Below are 26,569 nucleotides of genomic sequence, written 5' to 3'. Positions count from 1 at the left end.
GACTGCTGCCCTCTCCAGCCATAGTCTCTGGGCCCAGCTGCTCCTTCTGTGTGCTTTCATAGCCGTAGGCAGACCTCTACCAAGCCTTTCTAACACACAGGACAACCTTGTTTGCTAATCTATCACTCTCACCAGACGGTAAGCCCCTTGGTGACCAGGGCCACTACCTTGTAAGATTTACCTTTATATCTCACACGCTTGGCAACAAGAGGTGCAAAATAAATGTTGCATGACTGAAAATGGCACGACGGTGGCTCAAGGACACTGTATCGCTGGCTCAGGGCAGGGACGGGCTATGGATTCTTGCCGGGACAGAACATGACCAGAGGGTCAGAGAAAGAAAATTCAGGGGCAGACCTAGGGCTCGAGAGGTCCACATCTAAAGGCAAACACTTCATACAGGAATCTATACATATATACAGACACTTGCATGAACCCTCGTGGACACACACACTCCCTTCTCTCAACACCCTGCGCATGGGGAGGCCCTAGGGCTCCTCCGGCTCCGCACTATCCCAGCCGGAGCTCTTCTGAAGCTCTTGGAAGAAGAGCCTTCTCTGGAGGCTTCGCAGGTTCTCTAGGTCCTCGGGAGAGAGCTGCTTGGCCAACGTCCCCAGGTCCCGCTCTTCCTCCTCTTCCTCCAACTCCGTGAGTCCTTCGGGGGGCTGTGGGGAGCTCCTGGAGATGTAGCCCTGGTCAGACTGCACCGACTGCCGTTGCTCCTCCTCGGAGGGCGTGCAGAGGTCTCTGAGAGCCACCGGGGCTCTGTCCCAGCCCTCCAGGGCCTGGCAGTTCAGACTCTGCTGGAAGAGGGAGAACATCAAGCCTTCGAGCTGCTCCCGGACGTCATCCGGGAGGCAGCTGGGCGATGCCATCGGGCTGCTGCAGACAGGTGGGGCCTCTGAGTCCACAGGGAGGCAGAGGACGCTGTTCCGCTGTGGGCCGTAGCCCTCCAACAGTGGGCAGGCCTCGTCTGCCTCCCCCACAGCCAACCGGCCCGCTGCGTTGCTCTCGGTGGCCAGAGGAACAGGTTCCACGGCCTGAGCCAGAGGGACCTCCTCCATTGGGAGCACCGTGGTCTGGAGAGCCTGAGCTGCCAGTTCTCCTTGGGGCAGGAGTTGAGGGTCCAGCCTCGACAGTCCTCTTCCTTCTTCACTGATGAGCAGCTCTCCCACCAGGGCACCCTCGGAGGCGGGTTCCTGCATCAGGGGTTTCTGCTTGATGATCCCTCTTCCTGGCGGCAGCAGGGGCTCCTCGAACACCTCTTCGTCCAGCGACGGGAGGTCCTGGTCATCCGCGGAGCAAAGGTTCTCACGCTCAAACCAATCTGGGCACTGGACCTGCCACTGCCGGAACCGCTCCACTGCCTCCTTGAGCTGCCAGCCGCTCGGGTTCTGCAGATAGTTCTCACCTGTGAGCTCCCCGACGCGGTGCATCCGGCCGGGTTCAAACATCTCCAGGTCCTGGATCCGGAAGTACACTTCCTCAAATCTGTCCATGAGCGGGTACCTGGAAGTGATGTTGAAGAGGTCGGGGATGTCACTCTCGCTGCTGATGTCACGGAAGTAGCAGACGATGTAGGTGCCGAAGCAGGCCGGCTTCTTGAAGTCTGGTAGGATCATGTTCATGGCCGCGGTGAAGAGGTCCCCCGCCGGCTTCCAGCGGTCACACCGGAGTTGCACGGCCGGCTCCTCCCAGCCGAGGATGGCCTGCCACTTGGCCCGGGTGCCTCGGGAGCACAGGATGATGATCTTGGAGTTGGTCTCCACCATCTCCTGCTTCTGGCGGCCCACCCAGGTCATGACCCCCACCTCTGAGATGACCTGCTCCTCTAGCAGGTCAAGGGCCACTTCTGTGCCACAGACAGTGAGCAGGAACTGGGCGAACTTCAGGACCACATCCACGTAGAGGGGGTGGTCGGCGGAGTAGACAATCCAGACCTTCCTGGGCTTTAGGGGTGGTGGCGTCAGGCTGGTCTCTGGCAGGACATCTGAAGGAAACAAGGAAAGCCAGGCCCCTGGGTTTGGTTGTGCATCTGCGCTGACCCTCAAACCGCACGCCCAGGGCAGTGGTCCCCACTGGTCAGCCTGGGGGCAGCTGGACCAGCAGATACCGGCTCCCCATTCTCAGTGATGCAGCCGACGCCTTGCAGTAAGGCCCGTTCTGGCTGCCTGGAAAGAATCAGTGTGGTGCCTTCTGGGAGAGTGAATTTCTTTCTCAAGATTCCTATCTGGCCTTGAGCCTACACTTTAATTATTGTAATTAAAAAGAAGAAAAGGCACAAAGACCTGCCTACGGAATACTGTTATAGTATTCTATATATTCTATAATCTGTTATAGGCAGGACCTCTCTTCATCAAAGATGGTACCCTACTCTTCCTTCCCTTGCCCAAGTGATTTCAAAAATGTATCCCAGCCTGGCCATTTGTGGTCCCCTCTGTGTGGGGGTCCTAGAAGGCAGGTCCTCCAAGCTGAGGTCTCCTGAAGGAAGTCAGGAGTTAATTTGCAGAAGGCAACCCACCCCTGTGTCTCAAGAGAACCCTTGAGCATGCCTTTGACAGCAACACTCACCAAACCCAACCCACCCACACCAGGAAACACTGACCTGTGCATTTGCTGTCATTACCATATTTTTCACGATGAGACCCTGAAAGAAAAAAAAATACACTGGAGCGGCTCTTTTGGAGGAGCAACAGGGACCAGTTCCCGGGGGGCTTCTGATGGAGCGCTGGCCCACCCCTGACCCAGGGCAGACAGCATTCAGAAACAACAGTTGCTAGGTGCTTTGGGGCCTTTGCAGGACCCCGTGCTGTGAGGAGCTGCTCAGGTGTGACTCCCAGGTCTGCCAACAATAGCTGGGAGATCTGGGAAAGTTACTGAGGGCTCTGGAACTCAGTTTCTTCCTCTGTAAAAAGTGCCTGTGTGGTGAAGATTAAAAGAGATTGTATCTGTGAAATGTCTGGCACATTGTACACAGCTGGGGTCAGGAATATTCTGTAGCACTGACCTAGCCAGGAACCCCAGCATGGTGACTAGGGGATCCCCCACATCGTCCCTTGTTCTAGCAACGGTTCCTCTCCTCCCCTCAGTCTGGCCAGCCCTGAGGAAACCCCCCAGTGCAGGGAAAGCCTCTTCCCCAGAAGTGTCCTTGTAAGAGGCTTACGACACATCTCCAGAAGCAGCCCCCTCCAGGCCCATTTACAACACTTCCTCCGGGTATTTCTGAGGTGAGGAAAGGAAACAACATTCTGAAGCAACGGTTCCCCCAGAGACGCAAAGAAGGAAACCGTGGTGCGGGAGTCAGCTCCTCAGTGACGTGGCAGGACGCCCAGAACGCACAGGTGGCCAAGGAAGACTTTTCGAACCTGAATTTCAATTCCCACCTCTTGGGCCTCTTCCCAGAACTACCAAAGGCAGTCAAACAAGTGTCCTTTCCTTTACCCCATGGTGTAGGGGACTCTTCAATAGGAGGTCAGAGTGCAACTACGGAAATGAAGAAAAAGCCTCCCTGGCATCTATGGGGGGGCTTTACAGTTTAGGAAGCACTCACGGCAGGAGGTGGGGGTGTGGGTAGGGTTGGGGTGTGGGGAGGGACTGGCTCAGTCAGGTAAGCGTCCGACTCTTGGTTTCGGCTCAGCTCATGAGATGGGGCCCCATGGGGGCTCAGCGGTCAGCAGCCAGTCTGCTTGAGATGCCTTTTCTTTCTCCCGCCAGCCCCCAAATCAATCAATCAACCAATCAATCAATCAATCTTTAAAGCGCTCACGGAGATGTTAACTTATTTGACCCTACTAATGGTCCTGTGGAGAAGGGCCCTGGAGGTGGGTCTTCCAGAGCCCATCACACAACAATTAATAATGACTGCTACTCAACCTTGATGAGCCTTGTAAGTGTGGGAAGGGCTCTCAGGCCAGTGAAGGAGTGGTGCGGGGCCACGGAGGGGCAGGGAAAGGCCCAGTCCCTCACCAGAAGGCCCTATGTGCTTCTGCTCAGAACTTGGCCAGACAGGGCTGCAGGGAGAGGGAGCTGCTATCTCCCAGCACCCACTGGCCAGGACCCTCCACGCTGGGCCATTCAATCCTCATCCCAACCTTGAGAAGGAGGGGTTATTATCCCATTTTCCAGAAGGCAAAACCAGATCTAGGGTTTGTTCAGCAAGCTGCAGGGAGGCAGAGCTGGGGGCCACATCTGTGTGTTCTGGGCCCATCCAGAGCCTTCTTTGTCACATCATGCTATCCCTTGCTGTTCTCTCCGACAGATGTACGCGTCTGGGGGTGCTGCAGGATGGGCTCGTTCAGGTTCTCCCACCTGCCTGGCTGATCATGTCTGAGGCAGGGAAACCCTACCCTTACTCCTCCAATCCAGTTCATTTTAAAAATATTAATTTTGGTAACAATAAACAAAATTATGGCTAACATCTGTCGAGCAAACAGTGCCAGGCTCAAGTCTAAGAAGTCATATACGATATTTCATGTAATCCTTCCATTCGTTTTATGATGTGGTTATCTTTCTAATTTCTATTTTATAAAAGAGGAACCCAAGGCTCAGGGACTGAAGTAATCGGCCTGGGGTGTCAGTGGGGGGGGGCTGGGATCCGAGCTCATGTCAGTCTTCTGCAGGCTAAGCTCCTGACAGTTAAGCTTGCTGTGGCCCAAGAGACACAATGTCGGTACTTCAGTTGAGATGGAAGGGCTGGGACTACAGGGTGCCCCCCTAGTATCGCCTCTCAGAGACTGGAGTGGGAAGAGGAGGGCCTGGGGAGAAAGAGGGGAACAGAGGGGCAAACCCCGTGACGATCCTTACCCGGCAGCCTCCAGGTCATGCAGACGATCAGCAGGATGACAGAACCCACCAGCAGGATGGAGATGCCCGTGATGAACCCGTACACCCACAGGGGTATGTAGTCTGTGGGAAGCAGAACGGCATGAGTGACATGGCAGAGGAGGCCTGCCCCGCCAGCCCTGAGCTCTCCCAGCCCCTGGGCAGTCCTCTCCGGCCTATGCCATGACATGCTAACGACCTCCACCCCCAGGCTGGCCTCCTTCTCTGCCTGGCTCTAGATGAGGCTCAGTGAGGGACTTGCCATGTGGCCCCTGACGAAGGGCCCTAGGGACTCCTGCAGTGAACGGGAAGGACAGCTGGCCTTACCTGCAATCGAGACTGCAATGAGAACAAAGGGAAAACAGTATTCATTATTAGCAGTAATAACAAAATCCACTGCTGATGTCCACCAGGGGCCTGCTGGTGACCTCGGCCCTACCCCGAGTGTTTCAGAGACCCGTTCTGCTTAATGACAATGTCTACAGGACACATGCGAGCTGCTGGCCTGCTAAGAGGTGCCCCAACTCCCACCTGGGGGCTAGATCCTCATTCCGGCCGATGGAATGGCTATGGCTCTCTGCCCCCATTCGGGGCTAGGCTGCCGTGGCTTCTGAGTGAGGGGTGGGCCATGGTGCCAGAAGAGGGGATGGGCAGCTCTGCCACTTCCCTGCTGAGTGCTCTTGGACAAGTAAATGAACATCTCTGTGCCTCTGTTTCCTCATCTACGTACTACAGGAGGCATGCTCTACTTCATGGCCCGAGGAGTCACAATCCGTGGGGATTAAAAGCGGACGTGGTAAAGCACTTTGTGGTCCGTACCAGAACTCTCGGACACGAACGATCCCCAGTTCTTCAGTCACAGAAGTTGAGGATCAGAAAAGTTACGTATCTTGCCCCGGGCTACATAGCTAATGAAAGGCAGTCAGGAGGCCAACCTAGGAGTGTCTCTACAGCTCCGTGTTGCAAGCCTGAATAACTCCAAGTAAAATTAAAGTCCACCCCCACCCTTAGCACCAGGTCAGGGCTCAGCTCAAGGTGCTAACCTTCCTTCACTCTCAATCCCCCAAAATGCCCCAGAGCAGCCATACACCTCCTACCTGGAGCATCTGGAATTTCTGGGCAGGGAAGGGTTACGGAGTGTCTGAGACAGTCGTTGAGACAGCTACTGAAGAAGGGCTGGATCTGAGGGAGCAGAGAAAGCGGGGAAGAGCGGGTCGCTGAGATGCTGGGTGGGGGGCTCAGGCCCTCCGCGAAGGCTTCCTTGCCAACAGAGGCTGCTGCGGGGAGCAGAGCCTGGCCGGCCACTCCAGGACCCCCACGGGCCTGCGAGGCAGATCGCCTATCGGCTACTGGGTGCCAAGAAGCCCTGCCCCGGGAGGCCGGGAGTATGGGGCTACGGAAGGCAGACAGGATGCCTCTCTAGGCAGGGAGCCCTAGGGGGTCGGGGAGCCAGGTCCCTGGAGAGAGCAGGAGTCCTTGAGCTGCCCTCCTTCCCTACTCAGCCCCTCTAGGTGGAGTGCCCTCCTGTGCATGTGCTCCCACACCTGCCCGCACCACACGCACCAACCTGCACTCGGTGGCGGCAGCACCAAGTCCGGTCTGACAGGGTGAGCGTGACGTTGGCCCGCTGGTGGAACTCCTCGAGTGTGGGCTACAGGGAGAGGAGAGGGGGCATCAGGCTGGACTGGCACGAGCTTGCTGCAGCGCTAAGGCAGCTGCTGAGAACGTGGCCATCGCTGTCCAGTGGGTCCTGGAGGAATGCCATGTGGAGAACGGCTCTCTAGGTTTCCGTTCCGGGAAAAACTCCATTTCCCTATGGCAATGGCTCATTGATGCAGGAACACATCTAGTAACCAGTGTTTCTCTCTTTGCTTCGGCTGCTGAGGATCGTGAGGACAAGCATGTGCTCACAGACAACTGCCTGACACACATTTTCCATAGAAACCCCACCCTCGCTTCATCTTGTTTCCTCATCTTTATTTCCCCTTTGTTTCGATACCCACATTTTAAAACTCTTCAGGTCCTTTTCGGAACAGGTGGAATAAACAGCAAGCAGAACCAGGGGGCCTGTGTGGAAGGAGGAACTGAGAGGATGGGGGAGGCGAGCAGGGCAGAGATCAACTATACAATGGAGCCAAAGGAAAGAGCCACCACAGACCTGACTCTACCCTGACCACGTGTCAGACGGAAAGACAAGAGCCGAGTGGTGCAGACCTGGGATCAACCACAGTACTGGGGGGCTTGACGCCTTGGCATTCGCGCTCAGGACAGTGACGCCTTACCTTGGACACCATGAGGCCATGATGGAAGCAGCTCTGATTCTGTGTGTGTGGAAAGCTGGTCAGCAGGATCTGGTAAGGGGTAGACTCGTTCCACAGGGTGAAGCTCAGCCTCAGCTGCTGGGCCTCTAGGGTCTCTGCCGTGATGTTGGGGTCCCACAGGCTGCCTGCCCAGGGCACAGACATGGGTTGGGAGTGAGGGGGGTATGTGTGTGCGCGTGTGTGCACTCGGGGAAGCTCTCCCAGCAAGGCCACTGGCCGCCGTTACCTGAGCTCACACATGGTGTGGTCATCCTCATCCTGGGGTCCTCGCAGCCTGCCAACCCGGAGAGAAGGGGAACCACTAAGCTTCAGCCTTAGAAAGTGGCTTTTCCAGACTCCCAACACCAGGGATAACCACCTCCTTCCTTCTGGGGAGGCTGTTCAAAGACGGCCCTGTCAAAGCGAGCTCCAGGAGTGAACTGCTGCCATGGGCTGGGGCTCCACGGAACTGGGGGCTGACCTGGTTGTGTCATTCCCTCCTCTCTCAGAGAACCTTCCAGACTCAGCTGTATTCCTCAGCTTGCTCTGAGAGTCTCCGCCCACTCAGTTCCTCCCCCACCCACTCCGCCCGCCCCAAGCTTTTGTTGCAGTTGCCTCTGACTCTTGACAGGGGCAGAAGTACTTTGTTCCTTCACAGCAGTGTTTCTCGAACTTTCCTGTGCATCACAGTAGTATCTGATGCAGTCGGTCTGGGGAGGGTCCCTGAAAATCTGCATTTCTGACAGGCTCCCAGGTGATTCAATGATGCCACTGGCTTACGGACTGCCTTGAGGACCACAGCTCCAAAGACCTCTTCCTGACTTCCCTTCCCTAATGGCCTTGACTGTAACATTTTCACTTTGGTTGAAGAAGACATGTGACAGGTATGAACTGCTGCAATAGGGACTAGGTCAGTCTACTATAGAAACAAGGGAGGGCCCTGGGAGGTTTACTCTTCTGACAAGCACTTAGAACACCCGACCTGTGCCGGGCACTGGTTTAGGCACTAGAGATACAGTGCTGAATGAGGGAGAGCCCCTGCCCTCTGGAGAGCACGTTCCAGTAGAAGAGACGAAAGAAAAAAACAGCAGAATGTAACACCACGAAAATATCATGACAATGTGTCAGGGAGTGATGGGTAATATGAAGAGAAATAAAAGCAGGGTAAGCAGACGTGTGTGTGTGTGTGTAGCACTCCAGGAATGAAGAAGGCTATCATCATTCTGAACAAGCATTTCCTGCACTGCCTACTACACACAAGGCAATGGTGGGCTCAGGAGCGTGCACGGATGAGTCTAAGCCCCAGACCCTGTCCTCGGGAGGGCTGGGGCTCCACGTGTACTTGGCTTTGAACAATGAGCAATGTAGGTTGTGGCTGAGATACTGGCAGGAAAGGGACCTAGAAGGTACACAGACATCAAATGACATTTTAGAAGGTAAGCCTAGCGGTCTTCCTAGGCACGACAGGTTTGAGGGGGAAGAGGAGATGGTGTCACACACAGGACGGCGATAGATAAATGTGGGTAAAAAGTGAAGAACCAGGCAGGGCAGGTGTGGAATGAAAAAGACAAAAGTGCAGAGCAAGGTGATGAGAGCTGGGACGAGGCTTGAAGCAGGGGTCAAAGCTCTCCCGAGAGTGGCTTGTCTTCCTGATGCATACTGGGCAAGGAGCTCCCCAAGCACAGCGTCTGCTCATTCTGTAGGTACCTTGTGCTGTAGGTACCATGGCAGCCATGGCCCAGCTGAGCAGGAAGGCTGCTATCTGAGCCACCTGCCGATTTCTTCTCCAAGAGGAAGAGCCAAGTGATGAAAGGCATGGCTTGGGAGGGCGCTCTTACCAGGCACGGGGAAGTTCCTGGACTGGTGGTTTGGGTCCCCATCAGGGATGGGTTTGGGCAGGTTGTGCACGGTCACCTCATACTCCTGGCCAGGTTCCACCACAAAGTGGCTGAAGGTAAAATGCCACTGAAGAGAGGGAGGAAGGCAAGGTTGGACAGGTCACACACACACACACACACACACACACACACACCCCTCTCCCCCAGTGGTATGTGCCCAGAGAACTCCACCCCCACCTGCCCCTTGAAAGGTCTGTGAAGGGGGAAGATAACAACCACCACAGCAAGATCCAAAATCAGAGGGAGACTCTTCTCTGCTCTTTACTTCCTCTGGTCTTCGCTGCCTACTTAAAAAACCCAGATTTGGGCTCATCAGTAGACAGTAGTGTCATATGCCAGAAAATCTGGGGAAAGCCAACACAGTCCTCCTCCCTCGTCAGCCCGCAGACTCCAGAATGGTGGGGTGAGGGAGCTGAGACGGAGGACTCAGGGCTAGTGGGAGAGCTAACACACAAGAGGCAGCTAAAAACCGTTTGTTAAGTGACTCTTCCTCCTTAAATGGGAGAGCCTGGATTTCTTGAGAATGTTCTAGAATACAAAAGTGCAGAGGGAAGGCTACAGAACCCCACTCAGCCTGTGCCTGCAGGTGCCTTCATTGCAGAGATAAGAGAAGGTGTGAGGATATTTTCTGGATGGTGCAGATAACACATACGGATTTAAACTCACATCCTAATTAGTCTGGGTGTGGATGGGGGTGTGGGGTCCTTTGTTTTTAAAGCCATCTAGGCACCTGGGCTTCAGCAACCAGCCAGCAGTCAAGTTTGGGGGTTCTCATTAAATAAAGGGGAAGGGAACTGTCTTGGCTGCTTGGGTTTGCAGAAGATCCGTGAATAGGCCCTTTGGTAGATTTTGACTGGCAGTGTTCAGACAGGAGCTTGCCCCAGAATCACTTGCAAGCCTGGTTCAGCACCAACGGCTGGGCCCCGACTCAGTGTTTCAGATTCTAGAAGTTGGGGGTGGGGCCTGAGCTTCTGCATTTCTAACTGGTTCACAGGGCGTGCTGATGCTGCCCGTCCTGGGACCACACTCAGTGAACTGATACTTTTAAAACTGCCAAATGTGAATCAACCTTTTACCATCGGGTAGCGAGCAGCAAAATAAATGGAGAGTTCTGCAGAACTCCCTCGCTTGTGCCCCGAGCCATGGCAGTTCCCGGATTGGGCAGAGCTGCTCTTTGCTGGAGGCAGGCCCCCCTCACCACCCCGTGAACCTCGGTTACACAGGAAGGGAACAGGAGTGGGGCTGTGCAAGGCCTTCCCCTCAACTTTATGCTGAACAACTAGGGAACGTTGGGAGCAAAAGCAGGGGTGGGCGTGTCTGGAACGTTTCCAAAAACACGTTCTGCCCCTCACTATCATGAGAGGAACATAGTCCACTCTGGGGCCGGCTGCTTACCCGCTGGCGATGATGCTGCAGTCTGGATAGAAACTCAAACTTGACGCACAAGCGTTCATTGGTGTTCAGCTGCAGGACAGATAGCTCAGCACCCTCCAGGAAGAGAATGCTCGCTGCCGGTAGGGGAAGAGACAAACACAGGCAGGTCAACAGAGACAAACCTCTGGGTATGGCACTTCCCTGCCCGTTATGCTAACTCACTCTTAAAGAAAATCTGTTCGCTCTACCTAACCCTCTACTTCCTGTTCCCTCCAGCTCACTCCTGGGCCTGGGGATGCTGACAGCCTTGCAGGAATTACTTCCCAGCCAGGCAAGGATACTTGAAACTTTACGCTGGGCCAGAGGTAAAGGCTGTACAGATTTGTGGCTAGGGTGTTGGCAATGTGGCCTGGGTGTCCCAACCTGGCTGTCCCCATCCTTGGAGAGGCTGGGGTAGGCACCAGGGGCTATAAGGAGGATGACCTCCCCAGGGCCCCGGTCACAAATGTGGGGCTGGCTCTTGTTAACCCCAATCTTCCTGATTCTGTCTACAGCTCTCTACCCCTGAAGAGGTTTTGGTGGGGGAAGTGTTGTTTTAAAAACATGCTAGCCCCTAGGGATGGTTGTCTGGCTTAGTAGGATCTCAGGGTTATAAGTTTGAGCCCCACGTTAGGTGTGGAGAGGACTTAAAAAAGAAAAAAATTCCTGCCTCTAAATTAAAGGAAAAAGCACACTGGCCAATGTGTTACCATTTGGTATCACAGTCAGAGAATGAACCACTTGACTTTTTTTTCCGGGGTGATAAGGATTTTAGGCCAAAGGAAGGATGGTGGGTTGAGAAGACACCATCATGGGTTAATATCTAAAACACTGAAAAAGGACTCATTGACCGCATGAAATGATGGAGGCTTTTGGCATGAAATCTAGGCCCTCGTGTCTGAGCACGGGTCCGGGACCCCATTTTGAATCTGGTGGGAGAGGCAGCTGGTCTGACGTATAGGCTCACCTAGAGGAGGGTAGACCCTCCAGCACCGTCCCCCTCCCCCCACGCCCTCTCACCATCTGTCTGCAGGGTCCATCTGATGCGAACCACAGGTAGGAGGTCTCCATGCTGGTTGTGGGCAAAGTCCAGGTGGACCTGGACATCTTTGGGGGATGAAGGGGTCAGATTTCGAGGGTGAATCCAGCTGTCATCCAGGCAAGTACCTGGAGCCAGAAAATGCAGGAATCAGAGAACGCCATGCTCTGCGAGAACCTGAAGAAGCTTCTGGAGAAGGAGGCATGCAAGCAAGATCCCCCAGGAGTGGCTCCAGAGAGCTTGAGCATGCACGCACAGGGCCTGGGACCCCGGCCAGCTCTGCCACCCCGCCCCTCTCTTCTCCAGCTTGCCTGAGCCCCTGCAAAGCTCTGAAGTCTAAAGGACATTTTCGGACAGGAGACAAAGCATCAAACTTGGTTTTGGGATAAGGCAGTGAAATGGGGCACGGGAAGGAATGGGGTAGTAATAAAAGGTGATACATATTTTATGCCAGGGCTCGTCCCTAATTAGCACAGATGCTTGAATTATGTGCCTCCTGCTTGAATTGAAACATAAAACAGGATCAACCTCACAGGTGTCTCTCACATTCTAGTGACAAGATCTGGCAAATCAAGTCATCTGGAAGACACACTGGGGCGGCACCCCAGACAATGTGTTCAAAACCTAAGTGACAACCCCATGTCTCACTTCCTGACTTTCGCATCACGGCTATTCTCGATAGGAGGCGCAGGTGCACACGGCCTGGATTCTCAGGGATCCCTCCCGCCAAAGGCTGTTACCCTCACCCTGAGCCTAGGGGGAGGGACAGTGCTCCTGTCAGACAGCTGCATGAGGTTAGCACTTAATATTAGCAGGACAAACCCAAACAGATGACTTACTATTCTTGACTGCGCAGTTTAGTCCCTGTGGAAGAAAGGAAGGAGGTAATTACAGCAGGGAAAGAATGGTCATTCATCAGTCAGGCTCCCCATGCTTCTCTTGGCTCATTCTTAAGACTAAGATGTCCACAGCGCCACCCTTGCTTTTGGGGGCCACTCCTGGGGCAGGGAATCATCATCTCTTCACGCTTCTCCCATCCTGCCTACCCAGGGAGAAACAGGATGGCAAGTGTGTCCAGTGGATGACAGAATGGAAAGGGCATTTTCTGAGTAACTGTTAACAGCTGGGAACCTCCCGCTTTTAAGAGTCTCATGCTCTACGAACTGAGCTAGCCGGGCGCTGGAACCTCCCCCTTTTAAAAGACACTGAGAGGGTTCTCTCGGGGCACCCTGCTGAAAGCCCTCTAAATACCCTAGGGCCCTGCACCTCCCGTCTGAACAACAGTGCTGCAAGAGAAGGGAACGAAACCACAGCTCCTGTGACAGGGTCAGCTGCGGAAAATTCACCACCTCCCTACGAGCCCTTTTAGGTGCCAGGCCCTGATCTGGGTGACCGAGACAGAGTATTTCTCTAATCCTCACATGAATTTAGGACTAAGCATTACCCTCAGCCCTGTTTTATAGATCAGAAAACCGAAGCACAAATGTGACCTCATAGCTGCCTCCCACTTCGGCAATATGTGTGAACTCTCCAACCCAGAGGAGCTCTGGAGAGCCAAATTTAGAAGCCCTAATTACAACCAGTAGGAAATGCAATCACTGACTTCAGTCTGGCCAGCTGACTCTACTTCAGAAGACACGCACACACATCCTTGGAGCTGAGTCACCTTACCACCACTTACCAGCTAAGTGACTTTAGGCCAGACACCAAATGTTGCCAGGCCTTGATTTCTTCAACTGTAAAATCAGAATGATCATAATACCACGTCCAGAGCATTGTTGAGAATTAAATGAGACACACATTAAGATCCTGGGGCAGGGAGTGGGCTGGTGGTGATGGCCGTGTGAGTGTGGGAGGGAGCCCTTCACTTTCCGCTTCTAATATCTGCATTACAAAAAGTTTCAAACAGCGGAAATGTATGTGTGTATTGATTATACAGTTAAATAAAATAACATAGCGCCACCAACCTTTACACAGGCCGCTTCCTAGAAGCCCTAAGAAAATCATGATGAAGAATTTTGTTGGCTGCAGGGCTCAGGGAACCATGTCACTGCCTGCTCAATGACACAGTATTTGTCTAGTGTCTGGCACATAATGGCTGCTCTTTAATTACTGGCTGCCTTTCCTCAGAGCTTGGCATTTAGTAAGCACTCAGTAAATGGAAGCTTTTATTATAAGGGGTGACCTCCACATATTCAGGTTGGCAGTAGAGCAAGGGAGGAACTCAGGCTCGGCTATTTTGACTTACCCACACGCGCAAAATGGACCAATCAGTTGGAGTAGAAAGACAGATGTTGAAGCAGATCAGGAATACAATTTTCAGGACAAGAGAGGGATTTGGTGTATGCATGTAAACCAGGTGTTGGGGTCAGCAACTGCCTGTCTCTCAAGAGGGAGCAGAGAGACGGGGTAAAGATGAGATAAGATGTCCACCAGGGTTCACTCACAGAGCGGATACATGGATAAAAACGTGCGCATGCTCTGGGACTGATTCTGAGCATGCCATTTCATCCAGACCCTACCCTCTGGGACACCAGCTCATGAGGCCTTGGGGTCCTGTCCAACTCCTGGCACAGAATTCTCCCTCACCCACGGCCACTGAAACCCTGTGAGGCACTCACACATTCAACAGAATCCACCAGCTGCCTCTGCTCATTCTAGGGTCACTCTGTTTCCAAGGCCGTGAGGAGATTAACTTCCACGCACATGCTCATTTCTCCTCCCACCAGAAACTCATAGGACTAGGGCACAGAGGACAAGACACTGCTGTTGACCGGAAATACCACGTAAAAGTTAAAGAGAATGAGTTACGTAGCTATCTTTTGACCTGGAGTGATGCTTAAGATGTGTTGATGAGTAAGAAATATAAGTGAAGGACTTCTTAGCATATGATCCATATGTGGAAATAATTTTCTGTGGAAATAAGTGATGAGAAAACCCTTCTCATATATGATACATATGATGAATATCATTGTATGAACATATAAAAATATGTGGACAGATATATAGCAGGTCGTTAACACACGGGTTACTGGAGTAAAGGGATGGAAGCAGAACAGATGGAGAGAGGGAAGATGAGGGGAAAGAGATTTAAACAGAAGAGAAAATTATGCGTATCAGTGAAATACAGAATAACACATTCCATTAGAGGTCATGGCATGTTGACCGTAGACATATGTTATCTTCTCCCTCTCCCCAAACCATAGGAAAGTTCTAGGAAAGAGAACATTTTTAGGAATTTTCATGGGCAAAGAGAAAACACAGTGGACAAAAGATGTGACCAAGTTAAAAAAAATTTTTTTTAGATTTTATTTATCTATTTGAGAGAGAGCATAAGCAGTGGGCGTGGTGGGCAGAGGGAGAAGCAGGCTCCCCACTGAGCAAGAAGCCCGATCCCAGCACCCTGCAATCATGACCTGAGCCGAAGGCAGCTGGTTAACCGACTGAATCACCCAGGCATCCCGAGAACAAATTTTTTTTTTTTTTTTTTTAAGATTTTATTTATTTATTTGCCAGAGAGAGAGAGGGAGAGAGAGCGAGCACAGGCAGACAGAATGGCAGGCAGAGGCAGAGGGAGAAGCAGGCTCCCTGCCGAGCAAGGAGCCCGATGTGGGACTCGATCCCAGGACGCTGGGATCATGACCTGAGCCGAAGGCAGCTGCTTAACCAACTGAGCCACCCAGGCGTCCCCCGAGAACAAATTTTTAAAGGCCAAGTGGAAGGAGGCATAGGCAAATGGCTCAGGTCAAGTGGAGGAACTTGGATCTGAGTGGTGCAGAAGGGAAAAAGGACAAGAGAGAAGCCAACAGAACCTTTTAAAGCATCAGGTCTTTTAAAGGTATCATGTGTCTGGAGAGGTAATATAAACAAAGGAACCGAAGGGGGTCTGGTTCAGTGAAGTTCTGCACAGGGAATGTTGGGAACCCTTACCTCTTTCCCTGCTCTGATCTCAGAACACTGGCAGCCAAGCCCTGGAAAAGACCTCTCGATTCCAACATTTGAGAGTCCACTGATGGACAGGATATGTTCTCTACTAGCCCGACTCCCTAAAGTCCAGCAATCAATAACCCCTACCTACACAGAGTATTTAATCAGCTTTTAAGGACCTCATTCTTCTTCTTTTTTTTTTTTTCTTTAAAGATTCTATTTATTTATTTATTTATTTGACAGAGAGACACAGCGAGAGAGGGAACACAAGCAGGGGGAGTGGGAGAAGGAGAAGCAGGCTTCCCCCTGAACAGGGAGCCTGATGTGGGGCTTGATCCCAGGATCCTGGGATCAAGAGCTGAGCCAAAGGCAGATGCTTAACAAATGGGCCACACATCCACCCGTAGGACCTCATTCTTTAAAAAAATTTTTTTTCATTAAGTTTTTCATTTTAATTTCAGTATAGTGAACATACAGTGATATATTAGTTTCAGATATACACTATCATGAGTCAACACTCCATACATTTTCATTACTCAGTGCTCATCATGATTAGGACCTTGTTCTTAAAATACTCTCAGACGGGGCAACTGGGTGGCTCAGTTCGTTAACCATCTACTTTGGGTTCGGGTTATGATCCCATGATCAAGCCCCACACGGGGCTCCTTGCTCAGTGGGGAGCCTGCTTCTCCCTATGCCTGCCACTCCCCCTGCCTGTGCTCTCACTTTCTCTGTCAAATAAATAAATAAAATCTTCATTAAAAAATATTCTCAGTGTTGCCTGGGTGGTTCAGTGGGTTAAAGCCTCTGCCTTTGGCTCAGGTCATGATCCCAGGGTCCTGGGATCAAGCCCTGCATTGGGCTCCCTGCTCGGCGGGGAGCCTGCTACCTCCTCTCTCTCTCTTCCTGCCTCTCTGCCTACTTGTGATCTCTGTCTGTCAAATAAACAAATAAAATCTTAAAAAAAAAAAAAAAATCTTCCCAGACAGTCAAAGAGTATGAGATACTTAAGAAGGGTTTCCTGTATGAAAAATAGATCAAAACATACACATTTTTAAAAATAATGCTGGGAACAGAATAAAATTAAAACAAACAAAATTATGATAGTTTCAAAGAGATAAGAGAGGACACTGACAAGGACAGGATACTGTGGTAAAATGAGAAAGCAGGGACCTTGGAAATGAACCTTGGAAATAAAAAAACACATAGAAGGGTTGGGCTTTAATTTAGGAAATTTCTCTGAAAGTAGAATAAACACAAACAGAAATAGGAGAGAAAATAAATGACTATTTAGAGAATGAATTCAGGAAATCAAGGTATGATTAACTGGATTTCCAGAGGAAGAATATACAGAAAACAGAGGGGAAGAAATTAAAAAGCAAAGAAAACTCCAGACTGAAGGAAACATACTTCCAAATTAAAAAGTTTCACTGAATGGCCTGGAGAAAAGGCCCAGACCAAGGTCCAACATGATGAAACTTCTGGAATACCAGGCATAAAAAGATCTAAATAATCCCAGAGGGAGAAAAAGTAGGTACCACACACAGAGAGTCAGTAAGGTCCTGGCCTCCTCAGCATCTGCATTGTTTGCTAGAAGGCAACAGAACAAGGCCTTCAAAATTCTGAGGAAAAATTATCTTTAACCTGTGATTTTAATGTCCAGCCAAATTAATAAAAAGTGTGAGGGTATATATGTGTACATATTTCCCTCATATCCTTATACCTTTTCTTAGGAACTGTGGGAGGATATGTTCCAGGAGAATGAGGGAGGGAGGCCCTGGGAAGACACACAGAGGATCCAAGACAGGACAGCGAGTATGACAGTTACACCACAGACCTAGCCAGGGATCTGTTGAGGCTGGAGCTGGAGAAGCTGGGATTCTGGGAGGAAGTTCTCTGGGGGTAGACGGAATGGAATCGATGGAATCATCTGATGTTTGGAGAAAATAACATCTGAGAAATCTGACAGAAAAAAACCTGACTAGTTACATGGAAGATTACGGAAGAATTAAGGCACTTATCATCCCGGAAAGGGAAAAGGAATTACACCAGAAAAGGAACGTAATCAAAGTACACCTATGGGCCTCAGCAGTGAAGGTTACCTAGTTGTTACAAATACAGATGATGGATTTCACTAAAATTGTGTTATAACTACAATGGGGACATTGGGAGAAGCCATGGAAGGAGAAAGGTAAGAAATTTAAATTTTTAGCTACTATGAGTCAATAGGTAACATCTAACATTGGCAAGTCAAGAATAACAATATAAGTACATTTAGAAATGTGGAGGCAAATGCCAGGAAGGAAAAAAAAAAAACCCTAAAATAAGTGGAAGGTGATCATCTTTGGGAACGTTTTAGGGAGTTAGCGAGGGCTGGGACAGAGATCTGTTGGTTTGGGTTTTATTTTTATTTTTTTTAAAGATTTTATTTATTTATTTGAGAGAGCGCATGCAGGTGCACATAGTGGGTGCGGCAGAGGGAGAGGGACAAGCAGACTCCGTGCTAAGTGCAGAGCCCTAAGCAGGGCTTGATCTGGGACACTGAGATCAAGGCCTGAGCTGAAATCAAGAGTCTGAGGCTCAACCGACTGAGACACCCAGGCGCTCCCCACCCCCATTATCCTCTATTTTTACTGATGAAAAAACTGAGACACAGAGAGGTCTGTTAAGTGGCCCAAGGTCCCACAGAGCTGACCCATGCAGTTTTGCTCCAGAATCCATGCTCTGAATCACAGCTATAACATCTAAATGGAAAAAAAAAAAAAGAAAGAAAGAAAAAAAGGGACACTTGCAACAGGTAGGCCAAAAGTCTCTCTCCACAGTGGTGAGGATTAAAAGGAAGGAATTTCTTTTCACTGTGTCAACCTCTGTACATTCAAAGAACACCACCAAGTGCCTGGTCAAGAAAAGTGGGCTCGGAAGTCACAGACCGCTTGGCTTCTCAGCCCAGCACTCCCTAGCGGGGCGACCTTTGGCCGATCACCCAGCCTCTCTAGGAGGGGGCAGTGGTGCGGCCTGGTGGGCTGTTGTGAGTGTGGAGGGAAGCTTCGCAGGTGAAGCCCCAGTACAGTGCCTGGCCCGGAGCTACGGGTCCATGGAGTGCCCTGGAGCCTTCCAAAGCTACAACACATGTAGTTTGGTGCCTTCACTCACCTCCACGGTATCTGCTCTCCCCAGAACCCTGTGAGGTGAGCTGCTTTTATCCGTGAGAACACTGGCTCCTTACAGCGGAGTGACTGACCCAGAGCTGCAGAGCGGGTAGGCAGGGAAGCCCAACCCAGAGCCCAGGTCTTTGGACCCCGTGTGGTCTCTCCCCTGCCCAGCCCTGCTGGGTCCTGCCAGCGGCTCTGTGCTGTTACAGTCTCTAGAAGGAAGGCCTGCCTGGTGCGGTCAGGGTGCGAAGTCGGGCGTGATGGCCTGGGAACTGGTAACTGGGCTGGCAGCCAGGACTGCTGGAACGCCTTCACCAAGTACGAGTGTCCCCAGAACACAGCCTTTTACACCAGAAGAGTGGCATGGCAACCGGAAGGGAAGGCTTAAATCAAACATTCTGCCACAAGTCAAAACCACAAAGTGCTCAGGAAAGAAAAAAGAATTTGTAAGACAACACACATCCTGTCTATAAAACAGTACGTTAACACTCATACCAACCAAATCCCTTGAGCTCCCGTGGGCTAGCTGTCTTGGGGGACCTGAGGAAAAGGCCGGGCCAGGGGAAGGGCCAACCCGGAGACTGCTCAGGAAATTGCAATTACTTATGGTCACTCTAGTATCGATTTCTGTGGGGAACCCAAGAATCATCTGGGTTTTGAGCTATTAAACCCAGGAAGCCAGAAACAGTGCTATGCCTGGTCTCAGGTAATCACTGCTTTTCATTCATTCATTCACTCACTCATTCCTTTGACTCTCATTCCACAAATATTTATCAAGCCCCCACATTCTGTGTGTGCGGCACCAGGCTAGGAACAGAACAGGTGTGCAGAAGGCTTCTCTCTGTCATGGGAGACAGTCACTGAACACTCAATCCACCTGGGCTTTGGACAGGTGTTTATATTCTGGAAAGTGGTTCGGACAAACTTTGTGATGGCTCATCCAGCCCTTTCTTGTGGAAGGGAGGACACCCAGCCGCAGGCCATTTGAGCTGCTCAAGCTTGCAGGGATTCTAGGTGGTGAAGTCAGGATGCAAATGTATGCTCTGAGAAAGCAGAGAAATCTGAAAGGTGCTTGTTTCTTTCTTTTTAAAGGGACTAGTCCAGGGGCGCCTGGATGGCTCAGTTGGTTGTACCACTGGCTTCGGCTCAGGTCATGATCCTGGAGTCCAGCATTGGGCTCCCAGCTCTGCAGGGAGTCTGCTTCTCCCTCTGACCTTCTCCCCTTTTATCTCTCTCTCACTCTCTCAAATAAATGAATGAAATCTTAAAAAAATAAATAAATAAAGGGACTAGTCCATGACGATAAGGGGGCTGTGAGCCAGGTGGGAATGTAAAGGCAAGGAGGGGGAGGGGGAAAAACCGTGGGAGATCTAAGACAACTCTGGCTGGTAAGTATCTCTCTCCAGCCCTGTTCCTGCTCCTAACTTTCAGAAGTGCTTCCCCCTGAGCAGTTAAAGTCAAACAGTCTAGCTCTCACACCATGGCACCATGGAGTCCCTACCTGCCTTTCTAGCTTCTTCTTTCACTTCCCTGCCACACACACCCTCCACTGCAGCCACCCACTTTATCCTGTCCATCCAAGGGCTTTGGCTCAACCCCTTTCTGCTGCCTGGACTGTTCCACAACCTCTGGTTCTGAATTTCCCCCGCCGCAGGGCTGCCCAAGTGCCTTATCTGCGATGAAGAACATCCCAGCTGGAAATAAGTTTTCTTCTTGGAATTCTGCACACTCCCTGGTTGCACAAAGAGCACTTGCTACAGGCTGCCCGGTACCATAGTTAGCATCTTCAAGCCTCTTTCCCTCCTAGACGATTTAAGTTCCCGGGCATTAGGGTCCCAGGGGTGTTTCTTGACAGTTTCAGTTCAGAGCAACAGTAGGACCTTGTATTTTGCAGGCAGCTGGCAAATGGCCATTAAAAAATGAACACCGAATTCTCTAGGTAGAATAGTTCTATACCAACTTCTGTGGGAAGGATCTGCTGAGCATATGTCCTGTTTTGCCTAAAAGTGGGAGTCTCAAGACCATTTCCCAACATCTTTCACATTAAAAAAAAAAAATCCTGCTAGTCATTCATCTCCACCCTCTTTTGGCAAATCCTCCACAAAATTAGATAAGGAGAAGTATCTCCTTGGTTGTTTCACATCCTCTGACTCAGATACTGGGTCAGAGTGGTAGGGGGGTGGCGCCTGGGTGGCTCAGTGGGTTAAGCCTCTGCCTTCAGCTCATGATCTCAGTGTCCTGGGATCAAGCTCCACATTGGACTCTCTGCTCAGTGGGGAGCCTGCTTCACCCCCTCTCTCTGTCTGCCTCTCTGTCTACTTGTGATCTCTCTCACTGTCAAATAAATAAATTCTTAAAAAAAAAAAAAAGTGGTGGTGGGGGTGGGCTGAGGAAACCAGGGAGCAAGTGGAGGAGAGAGGGCAGCTTTGGGGGGAGAAGTTGTGGAGGTGGGCACGGTGATTTGCTGTTTGTTTTTTTGCCCTGAAGATGGTCCTCCACAAAAGGCCACTTCCCAACAGGTGGGTGTGTCACTTCCTGGGGGCACAGCCCGGATACTACTTGACAGATACAAACTGGACCCTAGTGGTGGTGGGAGCTGGAAAGGTGGTGTCTTAATCCTTTGCCCAATCCTCAGGGCTTCGCCCCTCTGGAGAGGTGTCGCCTGGAGTTAGCCGGCTACCCTCCGCAAAAGTGTCCCGGTCTCACCGTTCCAGGCAGGCCCTTAGCCCGCACCCGCCGTCCGGATTCTCGCGCAGAGCTCTAGGACCGCGGGGTCTCTTCCGGAGAGTAGGGCCAAGATCCGAGGCGGCCCCAGACTTCCGAACAGCGGCCCCCTAATCCGAATGCCAGGGCTGGCCGGACCCCTTTGAGGGGAAGCTCTCGAGGTCAGGATGGGTGTCCGGGGCTCTGGCCGTGGCCCGCCCCGGCACCACGGGGATTTGCAGGGTGCACAGCGAGGAGGCCGCTCCGGGCCAGTCCTGGCTCCCCCGAAGGGCCCCCCTACCCCTTTCTAACCCACTCTGCCCGCCTCTCCGGCCTGGCCCTACGCCTCCCTCTCCTTCCCCGAACCGTGGGGGCCCGGCGGCGGCCCTCCCGCCTCCTGCCCAGGACGCCGGGTCGGGTCGTTTACCTCGAAAACTCCCTCTGCTCTCCCGTCCTCCCCGCAACTTCCACCACTCCAAGGGTCCCCCGGACCGTGGCCGCTCTTCGTGGCCGACCCTCGGACCCGCTGAGAACCCCCGCGCATTTCCCGGCCAGGGGCACCTCAGCCGCCCCCGCAGCATCCTCGGGGCGCGTCGGGGTCTCACCTCCTGAGAGCAGACTGGCGCCGGGTAGTCCAAGAGTCGCGGGGAGGCGCGAGCCAGGGACACCCCGCTCAGGAGCAGGGGCACTAGCAGCCGCCCCAGCGGGGGCCCCGGGATGGGGGGTGGCCCGCGGCGCGGAGTCCCCATGGTCCCGCGCTGTCGCAGAGCGCTGGCGGCCCGCGGTTGGGGCTCTGCGGGGCACCGGCCCTGGGCTTCCCCTTCCTCAGAGAAGCACCGAACTGGCTCTTCTTCGCCCGCTTCCGGCTTCCAGGCGCGCAGGGGCCGGGCCGCCGAGGGGCAGGGCTTGTGCCGTGGACCCGGGCCGCGCTGGGCCCTCCTCCCGCGGTGCGCGCAGGTGCTCGCTCCTCCCCTCGCTCCTCCGCCCCGCCTCCGCGTCCGCGTCCGGGTTTCCCGCCGCGCTGGCCGCTGTGGTCCCCTCGCCCTCGGCCCTCGGCCCGCTCGCAAGTTTCGTTCCCGCTCTTACCCGCGAGCCCCGTCGCCCAACTTCAGTCGCTTCCCTCTTTGCCCTCGCCCCTGATCAGCCCACTTCGGTCTTCTCGGTCCCTGCACGTCAGGCCCCAGCTCGAGACTCCAGGGCTGTCCGTGGCCGTCGTCCCTGTCTCCGTCCCCACCCCTGGCCGCTGCGTGGTCCGGCTCTGCCGTCTCCGGCTTTCCTTTCTGCCAGCGACTAACGGCTCTGATGCATTATCCGGTTGGGTCCCGGGAGAGGAACAGGGACACAGTTGGCGCCACGCTGCGAGACTGAATTCCCGGGGGCAGGCACCCGGTGTGGGACCTGTCTGCGCGCCCACAGCGCCCCAGGCCGCCGCATTTCCCGAGACGTACTCCGCGTCCGCGGGAGGACGGCGCCGTGGCCCCAGCTCCTGGTCTCGGGTCCCGACCGCCCACGATCCTCTGGAGCTAGCGCCGACTGCTTGCTCTCGCGTCCGGACGCCCCGAGGGCTCTCATCCCAAGTCGAGCGCGCGTCTCCGCTCTCCTGGCTCCCTTCAGGCCCCAGCCCTGGCTCAAGGGCTTCGAGGTTTCCCCCGACTCCTGCCGCATCTGCCTCGGCAGACTGCTTCGTATCCCCTGTCCCCGTTTCCCTACAGCCTCTGTCGCCCACATTTCAAATCTAATCTCGTCGCATGCTCTTTGACACCCGTGGAGTCTAGGCACGCTTGGCTTTTCCCTGTGTTTCGCACTCACCCGGACTGGATGGAGCCGCCAGGTCTGGGGCGGTAGATTTCTGTCTCCCCTTCCCGCTGCCCGAGGCCCCCTGGCGACCCTTTGCTAGACCCCGCCACCTGACAGGTCCGGCTCCATAAGGCCTCAGGCGTCGTGGTCTCCGAACACATTTACTTATTTCTAGAATTCTGGAAAACTCTGCATCCTCTCACCCATTTTTAGGATGACACCTACAACTTTTCATCCTGTACTGAAACAGATGTAGAGGACATAAATGTTATCAGAATTTGACATTTGTAGTGGGCCACGTCTGAGATGGATCCCATGATCCCTTGAGATACATCTTTTTGTATCTCCCCTTGAGTGTGAGCTGACTCCAGCAGTAGTACAGGAATAGAGTAAGACAAACGTGATGGGATGTCACTTACAGGGTTAGGCTGGGAAAAGACCGTGGCTTCTGCTGTCCAACTTTCTGGGTTGCTGTGAGCTGCGCTGAGGAGAGGCCCAGAGTCAAGGAACTGAGAAAGGCCTCAACACTCAGTAAGAAATCGAGGTCCTCATTTCAAAATTACAAGTATTGGAACATAACTGATCAAAATAATGCAAACATGATGCAAGTTTTGATAAGTAATCATTAAACATAGTAACAAACTGTTACTTGAAATTCACTTCTTATGAAACCATTTTTTTTTTTTTCCTCCTGTATCTGTGGACCAGTACTGCTTATTCATCGAATGGGACTGCGTTCAGCATTTTAATTACCTGTAAGCCTTGAAAACTTTGTTTACATAAATAATTATACTAGTTTTGTCATAACCATGTTACTCAATTCTTTGGACCCCTTCTGAGTTACACGCCAAAAATCACATAGCCTTCTGTCACCACATATTTTCAATGGTTTGGCAGCTGACAACTTGGCTGGGTCTTCCTTTGGCTTTGGTAATGCAATATTTGGAACCCTCCTGACCTGAAAACAAAATGTCACCCCATTACATACCAGTGTTTGGGGGAGGTTCTTTTAATTTAGTGCTTAGGAGGTTTTTACACTCTTAGGGCTGGGGAGAGGTCTTCTTCTAGAAGTTCCCACTTCTAAAGTGGGAGAAGGGCAAATGTGAAAAAGAGGTGAGAAATGAAAAGATGCCTTTCATACGTGACCCCTTGACATCTGGTATCTTCCTAGGCAGGTAAGTTCTTGGGAGAGAACACAGAGCTCTCGAGGTTCCAGAAATCCATTTCCTTCAAGCTGGGGTCGTCAAACCTTTTCTGTAAAGGGCCAGATAATGAATATTTTAGACTTTGCCTTATGGCCTCTGTCCAGCTGTTTCACTCTGACGTAGGAGCACAAAAGCTGCTGTAGGCAATATATAAACTAAGGGTCACTGTGTTCCAGTAAAATGTTATTTATGGACACTTACATTTGAATTCCATATAATTTTTATATGTCCCCAAATATTACTCCTTTTTTGATATTCCCCTTCCCCATTATTTAAAAATGTAAAATTCATCTCAGTCCCTGGGGTGGTAAAAAGCAAGCCAGATTTGGGCTGCAGGCTCTAGTTTGCTAACCGTTGCCCCAAAGCTTCCATCGAGGCATGCCCTTCGAAATGTGTATATATATCCTAGTTTGAACTTGCCACCCTGGTTTTCAACACTGGCTACATGTGAGAATCACATGAGATGCTTTATTTATTTATCTTTAACTTTAAATTCAAATTAGTTAACATAGAGTGTATTATTAGTTTCAGGGGTAAAATTTAGTGATTCATCACTTGTATAAAACATCACGTGCCTTCCTTAATGCCTATCATCCAGTTACCCCATCCCCTCACCCACCGCTCCTCCAGCAACCCTCTGTTTGTCTCCTATGACTAAGAGTCTTTTATGATTTGGCCCCTCTTAACTTTCATCTTGTTTTATTTTTTCCTCCCTGATGTTTATCAATTTTGTTTCTTAAATTCCATACAAGTGAGATCATATAGTGTTCATCTTTCTCTGACTGATTTCACTCAGCATAATACACTCTAGTTCCATTCATGTTGTTGCAAATGGCAAGATTTCACTCTTTTTGATGGCTGAGTAATATTCCATTGTGTATATGAACCACATCTTTATTCATTCATCTGCTGATGGACATCTGGTCTCTTTCCATATTTTGGCTCTTGTGGACATTGCTGCTGTAAAAATTGTGATGCATGTGCCCCTTCAAATCACTATGTTTGTATCCCTTGGGTAAATACCCAGAAGTGCATTTGCTGGGTTGTAGGTTAGCTCTATTTTTAACTTTTTGAGGTAACTCCATACTGTTTTCCAGAGTGGCTGCACCAGCTTGCATTCCCACCAACAGTGCAAGACGGTTCCCCTTTTTTCAATCCTTGCCAACATTTGTTGTTTCCTGACTTGTTAATTTTAGCCATTCTGATTAGCGTGAGTTGGCATCTCATTGTGGTTTCAATTTGCATTTCCCTGATGCTGAGTGATGTTAGGCATTTTTTCATGTGTCTGTTGGCCATCTGTATGTCTTCTTTGGAGAAATGCCTGTTCATGTTTTCTGCCCATTTCTTGACTGGATTTTTAATTTTTTGGGTGTAGACTTTGATAAGTTCTTTATAGATTTTGGATACTAGCCCAATATCTGATATGTCATTTGCAAATATCTTCTCCCATTCCATAGGCTGCCTTTTAGTTTCATTGATTGTTTTGTTTGCTGTGCAGAAACTTTTTATTTTGATGAAGTCCCAATAGTTCACTTTTGCTTTGGTTTCCTTTGCTACATGAAGTGCTTTAAAAACTACCAATGTCCGGCCGCACCCTCTCCAATACTGATTTAGTTGGTCTGGGCTGGAATTGAGGCACTTTTATTTATTTATTTATTTTTTTAGTGTTTCCCAGGCAACTTTAATGTTGCAGCCTGACTTGACCCCTATTCTGATTGGCCGAGGCTCTGCCACAGCTCTCAGGATGTGATGCTGCTCTGTGCTATGGCTATTGCATTTCAGCCAAGGGAAAGCTTCACCAGCATAAGATAAAGTGCAATTTGAAAGATTATAAGATGTAGGGGACCTGGCTGACTCAGAGGAGTGTGGGACTCTTGTTCTTGGGGTCATGAGCTTGAGCCCCACGTTGGGTATAGAGATTATTTAAATAAAATACATATATAAATAAATATAAAAAATTTTATAAAATGTAAAAAAAAGTGGGTCACTTCAATTGAATAGAATCTTGCTTGCAAGACCAAACCCTCCTTCCAGCAAAGCTCCTGGCTTCCTCACCACTGTGTTCCTCTCACCCTCAAGTGCACTGCAGGGTGTGATGTGTTAAATAATTACTTCCTGAGTGCATCACTGGGTTGCTTTGTTCATCTGTTATTTGTTTTTTCTCTCTTCCCTTCTTCTCTGCCCAGACAGAGCCTCTTTCTGAGGAAATAGGAGATGCTCACTAGGCATTTGTGGATTCATTGACTGATTGTGAAAGGAGTTGTAGGAAGGTGTCAGGCAGGAACTGAAGAACTTGGTGGTGTCTTTGGTTATG

The 26,569-nt window shown here is 51.3% G+C and overlaps 1 protein-coding gene across 2 annotated transcripts; it reads right to left on the bottom strand.

Moving 5' to 3' along the window:
• Positions 1 to 115: 115 nt before the first annotated feature.
• Positions 116 to 22,082, bottom strand: IL17RA (interleukin 17 receptor A). 2 transcript variants are annotated; one of them, XM_032844516.1, is made up of 13 exons: positions 21,859 to 22,082; positions 12,311 to 12,335; positions 11,453 to 11,599; positions 10,415 to 10,527; positions 8,960 to 9,086; positions 7,369 to 7,416; positions 7,104 to 7,267; positions 6,389 to 6,472; positions 5,919 to 6,003; positions 5,149 to 5,160; positions 4,804 to 4,905; positions 2,606 to 2,647; positions 116 to 1,990 (listed from the first exon to the last, which is right to left on the bottom strand). In XM_032844516.1, the coding sequence occupies exons 1-13, from the start codon at positions 22,000 to 22,002 to the stop codon at positions 489 to 491; spliced, it is 2,595 nt and encodes an 864-aa protein (XP_032700407.1). In that variant the 5' UTR covers positions 22,003 to 22,082; the 3' UTR covers positions 116 to 488. The 2 variants fall into 2 exon arrangements, with proteins under 2 accessions (XP_032700407.1, XP_032700408.1); XM_032844517.1 differs by lacking the exon at positions 5,149 to 5,160.
• Between the last annotated feature and the right edge of the window lie 4,487 nt (positions 22,083 to 26,569).

The sequence above is a fragment of the Lontra canadensis genome, unplaced genomic scaffold (genome assembly GCF_010015895.1).
Source record: "Lontra canadensis isolate GAN:19392208 unplaced genomic scaffold, GSC_riverotter_1.0 scaffold153, whole genome shotgun sequence".
In the NCBI taxonomy this organism is placed as follows: Eukaryota; Metazoa; Chordata; class Mammalia; order Carnivora; family Mustelidae; genus Lontra; species Lontra canadensis.
This window is presented reverse-complemented; position numbering and strand designations above follow the sequence as displayed.

Coding starts and splice junctions, on each gene's coding strand:
- IL17RA (XM_032844516.1), bottom strand. CDS start 22,002: ATGGGGACTCCGCGCCGCGGGCCACCCCCCATCCCGGGGCCCCCGCTG. Junction 12,336..21,858: donor CGCCAGTCTGCTCTCAGGAG/GTGAGACCCCGA, acceptor TTTCTTCCACAG/GGACTAAACTGCGCAGTCAA. Junction 6,004..6,388: donor GCTGCCGCCACCGAGTGCAG/GTTGGTGCGTGT, acceptor CTGCTCCCTCAG/ATCCAGCCCTTCTTCAGTAG.